Genomic DNA, 20,039 nt, shown 5'->3' on the forward strand with positions numbered 1-20,039 from the left:
GACTCTGGGGCCAGCACTCTTACTCACTGTGCCACCTAGCCACCCCTCTTTACCTTTTTCTTGACTTCACATATTCTATTTTTATACCACTTCTTGTGTATGAGCTTTCATTAATAATGCTGCATCCTATTTGACCACACTATGGTTTTCTCCATTGCCCTGTGAGTTTCCTGTGATTTCAATGCTTGGGAGATAAGGTGGCCTGTTTTTTGTTGATACAATATGACCAGGACATTGAAATTATAAAGGTCAATACTTGCATTGAAAAGAAGCTTGGGATCATCATAAGTACTGTAGAGTTGCCAAATACAATCTTGTTTGCTCTCTTTCTTTGCTCTCTTTAGGGCCCAATTTTGGGCCCTACTTTTTCTCCATCAGCAGTATCTGTCCAAATACAGATATCGATGGAATGACTGCCCATTAAGTTATATGTCATTATCTAAAAACAGGTGTTCCTCAACTGTAGGATTTACCTATGAGGACTGTTAGACTGATCTCTTTATAGTACCTGGGATTCTTATTGAAGAAGCTGCATGATACTCTGAATATTGATGCAGTTACCATTATTTTATTTGCAAATGAAAGCATGTGAAGGAATCTACCATCTAGAAGGAATCTTTCCATCTGAACTCTTTATTGGATATTCTCTGAGCTTTCATATGCACAAAAGTGTATGTATATTCTTTTGGTTAACAGACTTCTCCCTCTTTTATCCCTCACTTCAAATAATAATTAGAAGACTGATGAATAAAGTTTTCTCTATGGCTACATATTTCAAATTCTTTTGAATTGCATATTACAAATTTCAAATTCTCATATTATTTTATCTTATTCTTGAAAGACAACTTGTAGAAGATCTTTTAAGGATTCATTTTTTTTATTCTGAGTGAAATTTTTAAATAATAACTAAAAATAATGATTTTGTAATTTCCACATCTTTCTATAAGATGTATGACTGCTAAGATATGAGATACTATAGAAAATCATCTGCTAAACCCTTCTAGATCCTTTCTCATATTTCCATCAAGGAAATCTTTAGCATGTATATCGATCATTCTCAGAAAAATCTTATAAAGATGACAAGGTTGCCATGGTTTGGTAGATAGTCATCTTAATTGCCTTTTTTGGTAATGCCCACCATTTTTTCTTCTAGTCATTTAATGCCTTCTTCCACTCATTTAGGTAGCTTGAAAATTGACCCCTCAGATCTTTCAAAATTGTGTTGTTCATTATCTTCAAAACATGTTTCAAAAATGTGTATGCTCAATTGTGTTCAAAACAGACTTTTTTCCTGTTTGTACTTTTTTCTTGCTGTTATTCCTGATTTTATTTTCTCCAGCACCAGTTCTGCCTCCTTATATAGCACAGCAGGTACTAAGGTATGAGTCCAAATGTTGCCTCTGCATTGTCACCAGTGATAAAAATTGAATGTAATAGACAATTGGCAGTCCTGTTCTGTTTTTCATCTATTTGTTGTTCTCCTTCTGGTTCCATCTGTAAGTGCTTCTGGGATGATTTGGATTAGTTGAGTCTCATGCCAAATTTTCTGCAGATTTGTTTCCTTTTTTCCATTCTTCACTTCTCTATCCTGTTCATAACTTCCACAGCCACCTTTTATAATATTATACAAATGACCTTATATCTGAAATTAGTTTTCCTAATTGTCTGCCATAGTTTTCTACTTTGTAGAGATCAAGTGTTTTCTGGATGGAAGGATCTGGGTTCTTTTGCCTTTCTTATTGTTATTATTATTTTACCTCAGTTGAAATGTTGTTCAGTTATTTTCAGTCATATCTGATTCTTCATGACCCTATCTGGGGTTTTCTTGGCAGAGATACTGGAGTGGTTTGCCATTTCCTTCTCTAGCTCTTCTCACAGATGAGGAAACTGAAGCAAACAGGATTAAGTAAGTGTTTGAGGCCAGATTAGAACTCAAATAAATATCTTTTCCTTTATCATTTTATTCCAGTTTGAAGGTACTAATAGCATGTTTAAAATCCACTCATCCTCTTTATGTTCAACCCAAATACTCCCACCTCTATGGAGCCCCAATGGATCCCTCAGTCTATGAAGATCATTCTTCTCAGATGTTGCATAATTATTGGATTTAGAATATTTTTATGCACTTATTACATAATATTTGGTAACATAGCAAGTTGTATTAGTGTTTTATCTTTCTATTAGATTGTATACCCACCAAGGATAAAGAAAGCATTTTAACTACACTTTTTATCTCACAGATAACTAGCACAATGTTTTGTGTATTTTAGGCACTTAAGAAATATTTCTTACATTATAGCTATTTCTGTATTTGTTGTATTGCTTTTACTAGATTATAATTTATTCTAGGGTATCAAACATGTCTTATTCATCTTTCTTTCACAGTGCCATAGCTCAGAGTTTTGCATATAGGGGCCCTCAAAAATGTTTGTTAAATCAATGTTTTAATTTGAGGAAAATATACTGGGATAGAATTCTAGACATTTCACGATAAGCTTTCTCATAGTGGTATTTTGTTTAGTGGAAAAAAACAACCATGGCACCAATTGTCTATTTCCTCTCATCTGCTATACATTTCTTCTAGGTACATCATTCCCCAAGAGAAAGTATGATCAGTCTGTCAATATGTATCTTTCTAGGTTTTTTGAGATACATGTCATGGAACTTGGCATATAAAAAAATCAGATTCTGAATCTGACAGGAATGACATTATTTCTTTAGGAGCAGTTCTAGTGTTAGATACTGTACTCTCCAGTCAAAGTTGTGTCATATGTGTAGCTAAATGAAAACTACTTAAAATATTTAATGGGGGAAATATTTAAAATCTAACTATTTATACAACAAACACAAGTTGAGGATTGCTTTATGTTCTTTTGGCATCATAATAAAATAATGATAAAAGTACTTTGGACAAAAAGGCTCAGTAAAATACGTTGATCAAATATAAACTCCCTTTTGGAGAATATATATATATATATATTTGCTCTGAATCAACTAAAATATCAAACTTTACAAATGAGAAACCATCAGCATCAAGTACCATCTTTTGAGGCTCTCTCTGTATCCATTCTCTATCAAATCATCATCTTAAACCTATGAAATAAAATCAGTTCCAGACTTTCTTAGTTCCATTCAAACAATCAGTTGTAATTGGAAGAGGGGGAACATTTATACTTTTCTCTTTTTTGCTCTTCTAGGAGCATATGAATTTATTTCAGCAGCAGAAATCCAGTTGATGTAGTGAATTGCAAACCACCTTTAGATTGGTAATGTTTTCAAAGATAAAAAGGTTAAATAATCACTTATGAAAATAGAGCAGGATACAAAGGCACTTGTCAGAAATGCTATTAAAATAGTCATTTTTTTTAAACAATCAGGGTTAAGTAACTTGCTCAAGGTTACACGGCCAGTTATTTCTGGGTGGGTGCTAAGTATCAGAGCCCGGATTTGATCCCAGGTCATCCTGACATTGGAGCCGGTGCTCTTACTCGCTGAGCCACCTGGCTGCCCCTTAAAATAGTCATTTTCTTAGATACACAATGATCAGTTACCTCATCATCATTTCAAGGACCCATGATTTCATCTATGTAGTTATTCTTCCAGGCTGCTAGTTGGCACAGTGAATTAGAATACTGGGCCAACTTAATATATACTTGTTTCCTTCCTTCCACTAACATATAACTCCTTCTGTTACTTAGATTATAGTTGTCAAACATTCTGCCTAGACCACAACATGTATTAAATTCCTGAGTGCAGCCCAAGCCAGATTAAGATGTAATTGGCAAATATTTAACAAAATAAATAAAAATACAATGAAACATAGATAATATCATATTTTAAAAATTAAGTCAGTTTGTGGCCTGCGGGAATCCTTCTGTACAGATTACTGGTCCCCATTTCTATTTGAGTTTGACGTCACTGATTTAGAAAGTCTTGTCCATTACAACTTCTAATTTATAGCATATGTATATATTGTTTTAAACTAATTCCCTGTAATTGTGTTGGATCGTTGATGGTAATATGGCTATTTTATTAATTATTCCTATAGTTATAAAAATGTAAACCAGGTTTTGTTTCTTAATTATTTAGGTGAATAAATAGATAAAATGAGAACCAGATGGATTTGAGATGAGGACTGTTGAATAGCTCCATTAAGAGAGTTATTTTAAAGCTTCACAATGATACCATAAATGGCACATAGAGAAAATACATGTTTGTTTAAGGTGCTGCTTTTTGCTAATCAAGACATTCAACTTCAGAGTAAAGGGATATTGTTTATGAGATTCTCTTATTTTATTTTATTATTTTTCTCACGTAAACAAAATTCTTTAACATTCATTTTCAAGAATGTGTATCTCCAAATTCCCTCCTCCTTGAGAAGGCAAGCAATTTGATATAGATTATATATTGCAAGTTAAGCAAAACATTTCCATATGAGCTGTGTTTTGAAAAAAATGAAGACAAAAAATAATAATAAAGTTTAATAGAGCATGCTTTAATCTGCATTCCAAGTTCATCAAGTCTCTCTCTGGAGATGGATTTTGAATCCTAAGTCCTTTGGAATGTTCTTGGATCATTGCAATACTTAAAATAGTCATTCACAGGTGATCATCATACAATATCATTGTTACTATGTCCAATATTCTTCTGGCTCTGCTTACTTCCCTCTGAATCAGTTCATGCAGATTGTCCCAGGTTTTTCTGAAAGCATCATGCTCATCATTTCTTACGGCACGATAGCATTACATTACAAAAATATTCCACAACTTATTGAGCCATCTCCAACTGATGGGTATCCTCTGTTTATGAGATTCTCAGGCCTATAACTATAACAGTTTCATAGGTTTATTTTCCAAAGCATTACATTTGATAAACCAAACCCCCATCTTAATATTTCTAATTTTCTTTTCTTCTCTAGAGTGGACTGACATCCTTGCATCTTGCAGCTCAAGAGGATAAAGTGAACGTTGCTGAAATCCTTACAAAGCATGGTGCCAACAAAGATGCTCAGACTAAGGTAAACCAAAAGATGATCATGGGACATGTTACAGGACCCTATTTTCAGATTGGAGAGAGAAGGAAGACATACACTTGACCTCTGTTCTCCTGCAACAATGGATGATAGCTTTCCTTGAATCTGAAGTCTTGTCAGACACTCAAAGTACTTATACTGCTTTTTTTTTCTTTGCTGATTTTAGCTTGGTTATACTCCTTTGATTGTGGCCTGCCATTATGGAAATGTAAAAATGGTCAACTTTCTTCTGAAGCAAGGAGCAAATGTCAATGCAAAAACCAAGGTAAAATTCTAGGAGAGGTCCATTTTTCTTCCCTTCTATAATGGGATAAATGGTTCAATTATATGGAGCTTACTTCTTCATTGCCTATGGACAGGTTGAAGAGTTTGTTGTTTGTTTTTTCCATTTTTGGTCTGTGCATTTCTTTTTTTTTTCTTTTTTTAAGCAATTGGTGTTAAGTAACTTGCTCAAGGTTACATGGCCAGTTATTTCTGGGTGTGGTGCTAAGTATCTGAGCCCGGATTCGATCCCCCAAGTTATCCCCACACTGGGGCCGGTGCTCTTACTCGCTGAGCCATCTGGCCGCCCCTAAGGTCTGTGCATTTCTAATATGGTTTTCTAAATATTAATATTTTCAAATTGCCTATTTGCATTCCAATAAGTTTTATTAACTAGGAGGCTCCTTAATGCACTAGCTCTAAAAAAAAACCATAATGGATAAAAGTTAACATTGAACTCTGGGGTAGAGTAACTCCTTGAAATAGATCCATGTAGGGGAGAGTTGTGATAGATTCTGTGTTGCTTCAAGCTCCCTTTCCCTTTACCAAAGTATATTTTAGAAACCTAGAATTCCTCCTTTTCATTTTAAGTGGGCCATGTCACACCAGGAATCATCTTATAGACACACTCAAGGAAGCAGTGATACATTAAGTCTAGGCAAGAAGTTGAAGTATAAGACAGAGCTGACAATGATCAGTGATATTTACATTTTAAGGTCTCCAATGTTCTTTACATGTATTTTCTCTTATGAACCTCTTAACAACCCTAAGATATGGAAAATATGCATTTTCCCCTCTAGGTGGTTTTATACCTATGCTTTCAACCTCATAACTTTTTATCTGTTTTTAAATCAAATTCTAATTACCATGTGTTACCTTGAGACCCTGGGACTTAACATGTCTTTTCCAGGGTCTCACAGCGTTGAGAGGAAAGATTCCAACCTAGCTTGCTTGACCGCAATTCTATCCTTTAATGGGCTATGTCACTTTGCCCTTTAACCTCAATTATTTCTTAAAATTGTCATATAAAAAGCCCTGTTCAAAACAACTAGTTAAGCATATCAATTCAGGGCACTCAAATAGAAAAAAAAATTACCACCTCGATAATTTAATTAGCACTCTGAAGAATATTGTGATCAGTTGATCAAATATTAAGCTCTTACTAAGAACTAAGCTCATACACGTTAATGTGTGTGACACACACACACATATCAAGGCAGTTAGGTGGTTCAGGAGAATACTGGCTCTGTTGTCAGAAAGATCTGAGTTCAAATCCAGCCTAGTATACTTCCTAGTTCTGTGACTTTTGCAAGTTATTTAACATTAGTTTGTCTTAATCCACTGGAGAAGGAAATGACAGGCCACTCCAATATCCTTGTCAAGAAAACCCCATGTGCAATATTAGCATGCTTTGGCTTACAGGATTATAAAGAGTTTGAGACATTTGAACAACTGAACAATCTCTCTCCCTCTCCCTCTCTCTCTTGCTCCCCCTCTCCCTGTCTCTGTCTCTCTCACCCTATCTCTGTCTCTCTCAGTCTCTGTCTCTCTCTCCCTATCTCTGTCTCTCTCTATCTCTCTGTCTCTCTCTATCTCTCTGTGTCTTTCTGTGTTTCCCTTCTCTCTATATACATACAGACACTCATATACATTTATGTATACATGCGTATATGTCATAGATATAAAAGGAATAAAGACAAACATATACCAAGTTTAAGGATGTTTGGGAGGGTGGGGAAGGGCACCAGTAGTTGGGGGATCCAGAAAGGCTTGATGCTGAAAATGTTGTCTCAGTAGCATTTTAAAGAAAGAGGACTCCATGAGGGAGTGGCAAGCATTCTGGGAATGTGGAATAGCCAATAAAAAGGCATAGAGATGAGAGGTGGATTACTGTCTGTGTGGAACAGAAAAAAAGTCTGGTTTGGGGGAGGCTAGGTGGTACAGTGAGTAGAGTGGTGGCCCTGGAGTCAGGAGGACCTGAGTTCGGATATGGCCTCAGACACTTAACACACACACACAAAAAAAAACTAGCCGTGTGACCTTGGGCAAGTTGCTTAATCCCAATTGCCCTCCCCCCCCAAAAAAAAGCCAAAAAAATTTTTAAAAAACGTCTGGTTTGATTGAATTCTGGAGTGCAGGAAGAGAGTGAAGTTGAGTGAGGCTGGAAATAGAAATTTAGGCCCATTTGTATAAGTCTATAAAAACTAAAAAGGAATTTTTACTTTATTATAGAGGAATACTCTGCAAATGATGGTCCAGTGACCATGGGGAATCCCCAAGATACTTTGAGGGGATCCATTAGGAAAAGATTATTTTCATGATAATATTAAAATATTTTCATTTTTAATATGATAACTATCACTAGATAGAACCAACATTTTTAAAAGAAAGCTCATTGGGATTCTTAAAAAATTTTAACAGCATAAAGAGGTCCTTCAACAAAAAAGCTAGAGAACCACCATTAAAAAGGCAATATGAAGCCCCTAGAATTGTTTGAGTAGAGGAATCCATAGTCAGATATGTAGTTAAGGAAAATTTCTTTGGCTGCAGTGTGGAGGATGGATTAGAGTGGTGAGACTTGATGAAGGAAGACAAATTAGGAGGTTTTATGTAGCTCTTCTCTCAAAACATATTCATTTGTATACTCTTTTTTGGAAGTTCCCATATGAGCACTCTCGAACCCCAGCTATATAAGACCAAATGAATAAATTCATCCACTTATTTTTTCACGTTCCATATCCAGCATGCAATTAACCCCTGCATTTCTTGCAAATAAGTTTCTTTACACATCCTATTAGAAGAAGCAGAAAGAAGCACATATACATATAGATATATCTATGCACATTGACAAAGGTGTGTACATACCTTTAAATTAATTAAATTTAAAATTCTACAGTGCAGGTCATTGGAAAGTTCTTATGATAATTCTTGGCTGTTCCCACATTAAGCTATTATTATATTCATTTTATTAACTAAGCCACACAATAGCTGCTTTAGAAGTGTTTTGGGGAAGCCCTGACCTTTTTTTAACATGCCCCCTACTTCATCTGAGTAGTGACTTTGATGGTGACTTTTGTTCTACTGAGTTAGAAGGCTTAGGGACCAAGTAGGTCACCTTACTTTTATTAAAAAAAATTTTCAGAAATGCACTTAGTTATAGAGAAGGGTGATTTAAAATAACATTAAATTACAGCTCATGTATCCCTGAGCCTAACCTGCTCAAATAAATATTTGATTAGAAGGAAAAAAATAAAATGTTCTTGTCACGATTAATCTTCTCAAATGAACTGAGTCATTCTTCCTGTGCCAAATGGAATAGTAGCTCTTCAGGGATGTAAACATGTATACTCATCTCAGCATCTTCAGATTCTCTGAATGGTTAATGTATTTCTGATTCTTGTCTTTTCTGTGATGTGCCTAGAGTTATTCAAAAGAAGGAATTAAGGCTTGGGTGGGAGGGGTGTTGCTTTTTGATTTCTTGACGGTATTATTTTTGAAAATCTTTTTGATCTTATTGTAATCTTAACTGAGAGAATGATTGCATCCCACCAAATAAGTATGAGGCACAATCAGGTTTATATGTGTATGTATTGATATGTACACAAACACACACATACATACATAACATTTATATGTGCATATGTAAATTTATGCATCCATATATACATATGCATATACACATGCATATATACATATATATGCATATACACATGCATATATATACATATATACATACATACACACATACATACATATGCCCAGGTTCACAACTGATTAGGAAACAAGCTCTGGGGGGTTAAGTGATGTGTGTTCAGAAAATTAAGATAATGTTATACATAGCATCCCCAAAATATTTGGGAACTTTTAAGCTACTAACACTTTTATATTCGTCATCCTTCTGTCATTCACGAGAACAAACCCCAAAATCTGAAGTAGTTTTAGAAAGCAATATATTTGGTCATTTGGTGGAGGAGAATGAGCTGGAAAGAAGTGTGGCTTCCCCTGCCCCAACCCCCAGGAGGGTTGACATTACATAGGGTTCAACAAAGGTGCCCGGACATGAACCACATGCACACAGTTGATCAAAGTTACTGAGGACACCTTGAAAACAAGGTAGATTGAGATACAGATTATGAATGACTATAAGCATTCAAGAAAATCTGTGTGAAACCAGAACACAAGCTAGGGTGGCCCCATCTTAAGTTCTGGGTATGAGTAACACAAAACAAGATTACTTTGAGTGTATCGAGGACCTGGGGGAACCCAAAATACCTTGGAGTGATCTCCAGCTTTCCTAGAGAGTTAATGGGCTCAGGGATATTCTAGGTTTGGACTACCTTTAATCAGAGAAGATTGGATTTAAACACTATAATAATTTTATCTTGAACAATATAATAAATCATTTCCTCCCACGCTACCTCACAATGTTATGGTGAGAAAAGTGCTTTGTAAGTCTTAAAGAAATATATAAATGTGAGTTATTGTTCAATAGGACAATAAAATGCTATATTAATTGTCACTAGTATATTGTCAATCAACATTTATTAAGTTCCTACTGTGTACCAGCACTGTGCTAAGCACTGGAGATACATATAAGAAAAAGAAAGACAGCCCCTGCCCTCAAGGAGTTTACAATCTAATGGCCAAAGTAGTACACGAAAGGAAGCTAAAAAGGCTTTGGGGGGTAGGAACTAATGGTGCCTGGCAGAGGGGCGTGATGTTCTTGACGTTAAAACCAAGCAGAGTTTCCCTTGAGTCTCAACTAAAATCCCATCTTTTACTGGATACATTCTCCAAACCCTCTTGTGCTTTCCCCCTTTTCATTATTTCCTAATTATCTTGCATCTACCTTACTTTGCATATATTTATTTACACATTGTCTTCCACATTAGAGTGTAAGTTTCTTGAGAGCAGGGACTGTCTTTTGGTCCTTTTTGCATCCTGAGCGTCTAGCACAATGGCACATAAGTAGGTGATTCTGTGTTCAGTTATTTTTTCAGTCATGAATGACTCTCTATGATGCCATTTGGGGTTTTCTTGGCGAAGATACTGGAGTGATTTTCCATTTCCTTCTCCAGCTCATTTTATATATGAGGAAACTGAAGTTAAGTGATTTGCCTAGGGTCAAACAGCTAGTAAATGTCTAAGATCAGATTTGAACTCAGGAAGATGAGTCCTCCTGACTTCAGATCTGGAACAGTATCCACTCCATCCCTAGCTGGGAGATATGTGGTGTTATTACTGAGGCACAGGGTCAAGAGACTTGTCCAAAGTCACACAGCTAGGAAGTTTCTGAGGCCAGAATTGAACTTGGGAAAATGAATCTTCCTGATTGCAGCTCCAGCTCTCTATCCTTTTGGCCACCTAGCTGTCCCAAGTAGGTGCTTCATACATTTTTATTGATTGATATGAACCCTGTATAAAGGGAGGCTTTGGGAGAGGTTTCTGTTCTACCCTTCAGCCTTCCAGTTAGAGAGGAAAATCAACTGAGGGTAAGGAGGAATATTGAATACAGGAGCAAAACCAGTCCCCTGAGGATGAGATTCCTGGGGATGAGTTTATCCCCAGGGAAATAATGAGGAAGCAGTCCAAGCAGGTCCTTCTTGTCTACCTCTCACCTCACCCACAAACCACCATTTGATACAAAGCAGTATGGACTAAGTCTCCATTTCTTCTGCTATGGTTCTTTGAAAAGCAGTATGGAGTAGTGAACAGATGAATAGATTTGGACTCAAAGGACCTGGGTTCAGATTCCAAAACATCAACTGCATGACCTTGGGCAAGTCACTTAACTGAGACTTTCTCATCTGTACAATGAGGGGGTTAAACTACATGGTCTATAAGGTCTTGTCCAGTTTTAAATCCTCTGATCTTTTAATTACTACCATTTTTCCCTTTGCCCACTCTGTGCCCCTGAAAAGTAAAATACAGATTGTCTTAAAAAATCTTAAACTTTATAGCTTAAAGATGTCAGAAATATAGCTTAGGGATATCAGAACCTATTTAGGCTAAATATATGTACAAGGACAAATAAATAGAAATATATATGTAGAGGAATACAGAATGTATATGAGAAAAATGTATATGTAGAGGCATACATGTGTGTATAAAGAGAGGGCAAACACATGTATGAAAGATACCCGTATTTACTTGCACAAATTCATTTCAATTTAGCAAACATTTTTAAGGGAATTCTATATGAAAAGAAGCAGGCATATGATGCTATAACATTATAGCACTTTGCATACAGTATACACTATGACCCATTGTTATACTTCCCCTTTCCCCCACCCCACCCCCCATTCTATGATTTGGTGCCTGCACCTCAACTCTTAACCATAGTTCCAGTTCATGCTAAACAGATACACAGATAGGTAGATACTCATTTATACTAAATAGAGAAATTAATAGGTCTCTATCTAGACACACAACATATAATAGTTAAGTGCTTTACAATTATTATCTCATTTGAATCTCTCAACAATCCTGGGCAGTGGGTGCGATTATTTTCACCATTTTACATGTGAGAAAACTGAGGCAAACGGGTTAAGTGACTTGCCTAGGGTCACACAGATAAGTAAGTGTCTGAAGGTAGATTTGAAATCAAGTCTCCCTGACTCCAGGCTTGGTGCTCTGTGCACAATGGCGCCACTTCGCTGAATGTAAATAGAAAGAATAAGGAGATGTGAATAACATGACACTGGATATATTAGGATATCAATATTATAGGATCCTGGCTATAGGGCTAGAAAGAGCCTCAGAGGCTACCTGGGTAGCATGGTGGATGGAACACCACAGTTAAGAGTCAGGAAGCCCTGAGTTCAAATCTTGCCTTAGAATTGACTAGCTGTGTGACTCTGGACAAGTTGTTTAGGCCCTCTGGTCTTCAATGTCCTCATCTGTAAAATGACAGGGTTGAACTCAGTGGACACTAAGGCCCTTTCTAACTGTAAAACTGCGGTCACATGATTGTTCACTTTACAATTGAGAAGTCTCTAAGGCACAGGGAGATCAAGTGAGTTTCCTGAGGTCACACAGTCAACATCAGAGATGGTATTTGAACTCTGGTCTCTGACTACAGAGACAGTGTTTTATACCACATTGCTTTCCCAAGTGTGAGGTAGGGTTAGGATTCTGACTATTATAGTATTCATTCCCAGAATTTTATGCCCATAATGGGCAAAGCTGATAATCATTATAAGGGTACCACTTATTGCTTCTGGCTTCCCCCATCTTACATCTAAGTTTTGGAAGCTTTCTGAAGAATCAACCCCCACCCCATGGAGATTCAGATATTATTCAGATCAAGTGTAATATACAATGACATATGGACATCTGAATAGACTGTTCCCCCCAGTGCCAAAATGTCTATGTAGTTGGATCAAAGCTGGGTTGGCTTCAAGGCCATTCCGTAAATACCAACTTCAACAACAGAACCACATGAAGCACATAGTCCTGAAAGTCTAGCCTTCATGTTGCAAATAGCATTGTCTTGGAAAACCATTCCAAACTAAATACCTATCATTCCCTTGGCACTTGAATGACTATTGTTTAACTAGGTACTCTTGTTTTGTTTGACCAGTGCCTTTGATATGAGATCCCATCTCATTGGCATAGAATATAGGAATCTTTAGAACTAGACTCGAAATTTGTTACACATCTTATGGCAATGATTAGAAAAGACAACAAATGCAGTTGGATGTTTGATGATCTGTAGTCTTCAGATAACAATTTCTACTTTTTTTCCCCCTAGTGAGCCATGAGGGGTGGAATGGGTAGGGTTGGGGAGTGAGAGGGGGAGGAAGCAACACAAGGTACTGCCTTATTACCTTTGTTACTTATAAGCTTCTGATCACCCCTCTCTTCTCTGCTGACAATTGGGGGCAAATATTAGAGACTGTGAATCTGACTGTTTAATAAGACAGTCTGTTCTACTTTATTTACTAGGCCATACGGTATGAGGGGGTTGTTGCTATTGCAAATTATGGATTGCTAAGTAGAAATAAAGCCTCCTTAATTGTCAGCATAAAGAAGATGTTTTTTAAAGTACAAAATAAATTCTAATACTTCTTTTTCTTTGCCCCCTCTCTTCCAACTTGTGACCATGACCACCAGAATGGCTACACGCCTCTGCATCAAGCTGCCCAACAAGGCCACACTCACATCATCAATGTGCTTCTTCAGCATGGGGCCAAGCCAAATGCCATTACTGCGGTAAGTAGAGGACAAAAATGGTGTCCATATCAGGAATTCTTAATCTATGGTCTGTAAACTGGTTTTTGTTGTTTTGTTTTCTTTGATAACTGTATTTTAATATAAATGGTTTCCTTTTTATTCCTATGAATTAAAAAAAAAAAAGTTCTTTTGAGAGAGGATCGGTAGGCTTCAGCAGACTGTCAAAGAGGTCCATGCACAAAATTTAGGCGTCCCTGTTCAGATTCATTGTCCCCAACCCATCCGAGTTGGTTCATACCATAGCTGAGCCTCCCTTCATCATTATAAAGCAGACCAAATTCCCAGCAAAATTGAGCTGCCAAAGAAAGCCTTTACTGAAGTCATACTTAGTAAGTTAATTGGGAGTTTTTTTGCCTGATGGAGAACAGTTTGACTGACTCCATCATCTCCTCTCTGGAGAGTAAGTCTTGCACTTGGGTCGTATTGAATGTTCTTTGCTTACAGCTGGCTATCAGATGTGGGAACACATCTCTTTTCTGGTCTTTCTAACCATTTGAGCTGCTTAAGGTCGCTCAGTTCCAGTTGCAGTTTTAAGACAAAGTCCCATTGCCTGAGGAACCATTTAAAATGGAAATGAACCTATGCAATTAAGCTATAGGATCCCCAGTGGTTCAGGCTGCATTCTTTGTTTTTGTTATTTGCATGGCGAGCTCTTGCACAGCTGTATCTAAGGATTTTGCTGTATTCCCCCAGGCAACATCGAACCTCCAACAGATGTGGTAATATCTAATGAAAAAGTTAACTTCCCACTTGCTAAGTTTCTCTTCCTTAAATTTACCAGGCATTCTTTTGGTCATGACACATTATTTGTAAGAGATACTTGACAACTTCAGGGTTAAAGCATTAGAATACTTTTTTATTAGAAATAGCAGGCAGATGTAAGCATGTTGTGTTCCCATGGTGACTGGGACTATAGTCTAAAGAAGTTACAAAGACAGATTCAGATGTAATGGTAAAAACCAGTGATTTTCCTAAGCTGTGCCTTGTTTTGGATGGAAATGCTGGCTCATGCAGAGCCGCGGGTGATCTCATTGGCTCACATCACAGTCCTCCCTCTCACTTCTCCCTCTCTTTCTCTCTTTCTCTTCAGAATGGCAACACTGCCCTAGCAATTGCTAAACGTCTGGGATACATCTCTGTGGTCGATACGCTGAAGGTTGTAACTGAGGAGGTCACCACCACCACAACGGTGAGTACACACTGAATCTTGGGATGGGGAATCAGAATGGTTTGATTTCTTTTTTTCTTGTTCATTTATAAGTCTTGAGACCCTTTGGGGTTTGAGCCTTTACTTTTCTTCAGTAAAATTATCGAACCCACGTGGAAGTAATTGAGGCACAAAACAAAATCCCACACAAATAGTAATAGTTTCTAGCCACACAAATGTGAGAAAATTATACTTTTGCAAGGGGGTGTGTTTACTTAGTTTCTTGTTCTGCCTTTAATCCTCTGGTCCTTCTTTTTCCCTTGTGTTCATGATGCACTGCACCTACAGTTGGTAAAGTGGCATAGCCATATAACTGCATCTTCCTTGGCAGAGGATGCTGTGCCAGGTACCACAGAGATGGAGGATGGGGGGGGGGTGAAGGTGACAGGAAAGGCTTTCCTTAAAAAAAGCTGGTTTTGCTCAAATGCTTTTGTGTTACTAATCATAAAAAAAAACTTTTCTCTTCATGTTGTCGAACATTATATATATGTATATATATGTTAATTTAAATTAACTTTAAAGCCAATTTCATGCATTTTACTGGGTGATAAGGTGGTCAACTCAAGACTCAATATTTATTTCCTCCTTGATTATTTTGGATAAATAAACCTGTTGTCTCTCGGTCAAAGAACAATGATTAACATTTGAATCCATTTAGTTCAGGGCAAGTAGTTGACATTCTGGAGACAGACTGAAAGAGTAAAGGAGGGCAGGGGGGAATGTGTGTGTGTATGTGTGTGTGTGTGTGTGTCTGAGAGAGAGACAGAGAAAGAGAGAGACAAAGAGAGAGAGAGAGAGAGAGAGAGAGAGAGAGAGAGAGAGAGAGAGAGAGTGGGTGTGTGTGTGTGTGTGTGTGTGTGTGTGTGTGTGTTTAAAGTAATAGTTCAGTTGTAGCACAACTGAAGGGAAGAAGACCTCCAAAGAAGGGCCTCCTGACCAAAAGCTGAAACAACGTTCTAGTTTGCGCTCATTTGTTTATTGACCTCTTTCTTTTTAACCTTGAAACTTGAACTTTAAGAACAATAACAGTTTATTTTTTTTTAACAATGCATTACAAAAGTTAGAACAGCCCTAAGATATTTAATGGCCCACTGGGACAGGAAGATCATAAATCAAACTAAGAGAAAATTTTGAACAAGTTTCTAGTAAATGCCCTCAGCCAGAAGTGATACATGCGGAGTTTTGGAACACTCAGTTCTGAGAAATGTGAGGAAAAGGAAAGGAATTTTTGCTCTTACATCCTGACATGGAGTCCCTGTTGATATACATTGAGGAAGATGGAATCCAACTGGTTGACGTGTAATTTTAAGAAGAGTAGGCTATGATTTATTAATGAACTGCAAGACAAAGTCTGAATTTAGATTAGGGAGGATAGCACAATTTGTTTCCCAAGAAGAAGCTTTAATACCTTTGGCAAATGCACTGCAGCATTTTTAAAAGGGGGGAAACTGAAATTGTACCTATTTAAGAATTGCCTTTTAAAAAAAAGGTCCAATTTTAATTCTTTTTTTTTTTTCAGATAACAGGAAGCATAATGGGAAAAATAGATTTTTGCATCTAGTATGACAAATGCTTGGCCTAATAATACTGAGTCACAGTGACTTATTCTTTCCTCTTCCTAGGAAATCCTTTCACTAAATTTCTGGATATATACAACACTTTAGCTGGCATTTTGGAAATAGTGTATGAAATTTTTTTTAAGTCTTCACTGACAAGACTTCCAATTTCACAAGCTAATCTTTAGCTACTATGTTGTTACCTATCACAAAGTAATCATTTAGTAAATGCTTGTTTGTAAATAACTTATTTGAATGTATGAATGATTTTAGCCAGACATGTCACAGTAACTCTCTGAGAAGCAGACTATATATGTGTAGGTTAAGGGAGTCACCACTAGATGGTGGGTTTAGAGTCTTTTAGGTGGAGGAGGAAATGGGGAGGGCGGAGCTGTCCAATATCTACCACTTTTGCAGTGAGCCTTTTGTTTTCTGAGAAAACAAGCTATTACTCTAATGTAACTATGACTTACACAACTTGTTCCCAAGAGATATTAGAAGGAAGATATCAGTTGCAGCACATTATTTAAAAAGAAATTTATGAAACTATGCTTAAAATTGGATCAAGTAGCATTCTAAACAAGTGGTCTGGTGGTCTCCCAGAGAGAAATATGGTTCCACTTACATTAAAACTGATCTTAATCAAGTCTGAACTTGTCTTCTCTGCCTTACATGTCTATCTCTGTTTCTTGGGGAGCATCACTTCTTGCTTTAGAGTTGGGGACATGGTGGGTGCTATGGGGAAGGGAATACACATTTATACAGCACCTACTACATACCAGGAACTTGGCTAACCACTCTTTACAAATATTTGATCCTCATAACAAGCCTGTAAGGTAAATGCTATTGTTACCCTATTCTACAGTTAAATTAACTGAGGTTAAGTGACTTGTCCAGAGTTACATAGCTAAGGAGTATCTGAGATTGTATCTGAACTCAAATCTTCCTGACTCCAGGACCAGTGCTTTATCCACTGTGCCAACTAGCAAGGTGTGGGCTGAAATGAAAATCATTTTTCACAATAATAATTGAGTACTCAAGTTTATCAAAATGAGCTGTTGCCACCTGTTACAGTTACTTTTTTTTCTGCCTCTCTCAACATCTAATCAAACTATAATTGAAAACAGAATGGCAAGGGATGAAAGGAAATCACCATTATTCATTTTCCTTATTTCCATGACTTTTCTCATTCTGGAAGAGATAGAAAACAGGGAATGGAAAAATGGGCTTCCCCTATAGCACTTGATTCATCTCTTTGCTTTCCCTTCATCTTTCTGCGTAGGATTGTCTAATCACTACTTTCTCCATTCAGTAGGAAATTCAACTACTCTTTGCTGATTTTGCTGGAGTTTGTCAGTGTATTACCTAATATCAAACCTCCTTTCTAATAAGAGGGATGAGAATTCAAACTTGAATATCACTCTCAAGTTTACAAAGTACATTCCCTAATAGTAGTTCTGTTAGTAGTGAAGGTTTTTTTTTTTTAAGAATGGGGTGTGTGTGTGTGTTTCATATACTTGTGTGAAAGCATGCATGTAATTGTGTGCAATTTTATTGGTACCTGCTCTTCAATTTATAATTAATATCTTAGGCTAGGTACTTTGAGGTCAAATGCTTTGCCTGTCAGAGGTGTACTTGAACTCAGGCCTTTTTGGGTCTGCTGACATTGTGAGCAGCTCTTTATTGTGCCACATTAACTCTTTTTTTTTTTTTAAGCAATCGGGGTTAAGTGACTTGCTCAAGGTTACACTGCCAGTTATTTCTGGGTGTGGTGCTGAGTGTTTGAGCCCGGGATTCGATCTCCAGGTCATCCCAACACTGGAGTCGGTGCTCTTACTCGCTGAGCCACCTAGCTGCCCCTAAGCAATTGGGGTTAAGTAACTTGCTCAAGGTTACATGACCAGGTGTTTCTGGGTGGGTGCTAAGTGTCTGAGCCTGGGATTCGATCTCCAAGTCGTCCTGACACTGGAGCCAGTGCTCTTACTCGCTGTGCTACCTGGCCGCCCCACCACATTAACTCTTAATACAACTGTACACACTTGTCCTGTCCCTCACCTCCAATGGTCCCAAAGTTCCCCACATAATTCTGGGATTCCTTACTATTTCTCAGGCTTATTTGGAGCTTAGATCATCAAACATGTTAACCAAAAATTAAGCACCACTACTGTCATTTTGACACCAAAACATCTAAAAGGTAAATGAAAATTAACACACACACACACTCTAAATCTAATTAAGAGAGAATGTATGGTTATTTTGTCTTTTCAGTCCTGCCTGACTCTTCATGACCCCATTTGTGATTTGCAATTCTCTTAGTCTCCCTTTCTCCACGAGGTGTTGCTTCCAAAAAAAAAATCTTCCGCCTCTCTCTTGTGTCTCTCCAAATCTACATCACCAGCTCCTCCCAATTCAGGACTTTCTTTTCACATCAACAAGCCCATCCCACAGGTGGGATTAACAAACTCTGGGTTTTAACACAATCAATTTGAAAACCAAGCCAATACAGGGGAATCTTTAATTGCCATTACTATCACAGCAGTACCATGAATGACTGAGTCATTTGTTGTTGAGTTTTATACAGTGTTCCACTCTGGGTTCTCAAACCAATGACAGCAGAGTACAAACTAATGCTGGTCCTACCTAGCAGGAGAAACATCAAGGCCAAGCCTAGGGGTGGATTGTATATCCATTCTCCAAGGCTCAGTCTAGCCCAGTGGAAAAAGGCTTGTCACCAGACTGATCACAGGATAATGAATTATTTTTAAACAAAGATTTTTTCTCTTGAGTCATAAATGGCAATTTGTGCTTCTCTCCCATTAGACTGTGAGCGGCTTGAGGTGCAAGGTTTGTGATTTTGCCTTGCTATCTCCAGTGTTTAGTACAGTGCCTGTCATATAGTAGGAGCTTCATAAATACTTGAGTGGAGGAAATACCTACCAATGAAAAAGCAAGTCATTGAAACATTTAAGCAAATGGTTGACAAAGCACAATAGTCCCTGTGTATGTTCAGTGTGTACTTGAAAACACAACTGATGACTATATTTTGATAGATCACCCTGAATTGATGACAACTTTGAATTATTTAAGGAAATCAATTTCATGGCTTTTCAAAAAGAAATGAGAAATGGGATGAAAGACTGCCTATGGGCTGTCCTTGGAGCCAAGAAAACCTGCATTCAGGTCCCTAATCTAATGCATATGAGCTGTGTGACCCTTGAAAAATCATTAAACTTTACTTGGCTCTAAGTCTCTCTCTAAGGCTCTGAGTCACAAAGAAGGTATCAATCGGGTCTGGAAGAGAGTGTTTCCTCATCTGGGAGGTCCCTATATCAGTGGAAACACACAGCCAGGCCCTAGCTACTACTTTTGAAAAATGGATGGGCAGCGAGGTGGCACAGTGGATACAGCACCGGCCCTGGAGTCAGGAGGACCTGAGTTCAAATGTGACCTCAGACACTTAACATTTACTAACCATGTGACCTTGCACAAGTCACTTAACTCCAGTTGCCCTGCCTTCCCCCCTCCAAAAAAAAAAAAAGAAAAGATGGAAAAGATGTTTTTAAAAGGCAATATGACAATATAAAAAAACCACCTTAATGTTCTTCATACCTTTTGATTCAGCCATCCCTCTCTCCTAGGGCTAGAACTTTAGGATGTTATTGAAAGGAAAAAAAAACCTCATCTGTAGGAAAATATTTATAGAATTATTGTATTATTATAGTATTATATATCATATATATAGTATTAT

The 20,039-nt window shown here is 37.4% G+C and overlaps 1 protein-coding gene across 4 annotated transcripts in view; it reads left to right on the plus strand.

The window, feature by feature from the left end:
- The window catches only part of ANK2 (ankyrin 2), a 418,509-nt gene that overhangs the window by 301,342 nt on the left and 97,128 nt on the right, over window positions 1-20,039 (plus strand). For all 4 annotated transcript variants that reach the window (XM_069095397.1, XM_069095401.1, XM_069095405.1 and 1 more), the window contains 4 exons: window positions 4,919-5,017; window positions 5,199-5,297; window positions 13,409-13,507; window positions 14,619-14,717. In XM_069095397.1, the coding sequence (XP_068951498.1) occupies window positions 4,919-5,017; window positions 5,199-5,297; window positions 13,409-13,507; window positions 14,619-14,717 (396 nt within the window). The remainder of the gene's footprint in view (window positions 1-4,918; window positions 5,018-5,198; window positions 5,298-13,408; window positions 13,508-14,618; window positions 14,718-20,039) is intronic.

This window comes from Petaurus breviceps, unplaced genomic scaffold, assembly GCF_028583685.1.
Source record: "Petaurus breviceps papuanus isolate PSGF00001 unplaced genomic scaffold, PetGlider_PUasm1.0 126, whole genome shotgun sequence".
In the NCBI taxonomy this organism is placed as follows: Eukaryota; Metazoa; Chordata; class Mammalia; order Diprotodontia; family Petauridae; genus Petaurus; species Petaurus breviceps.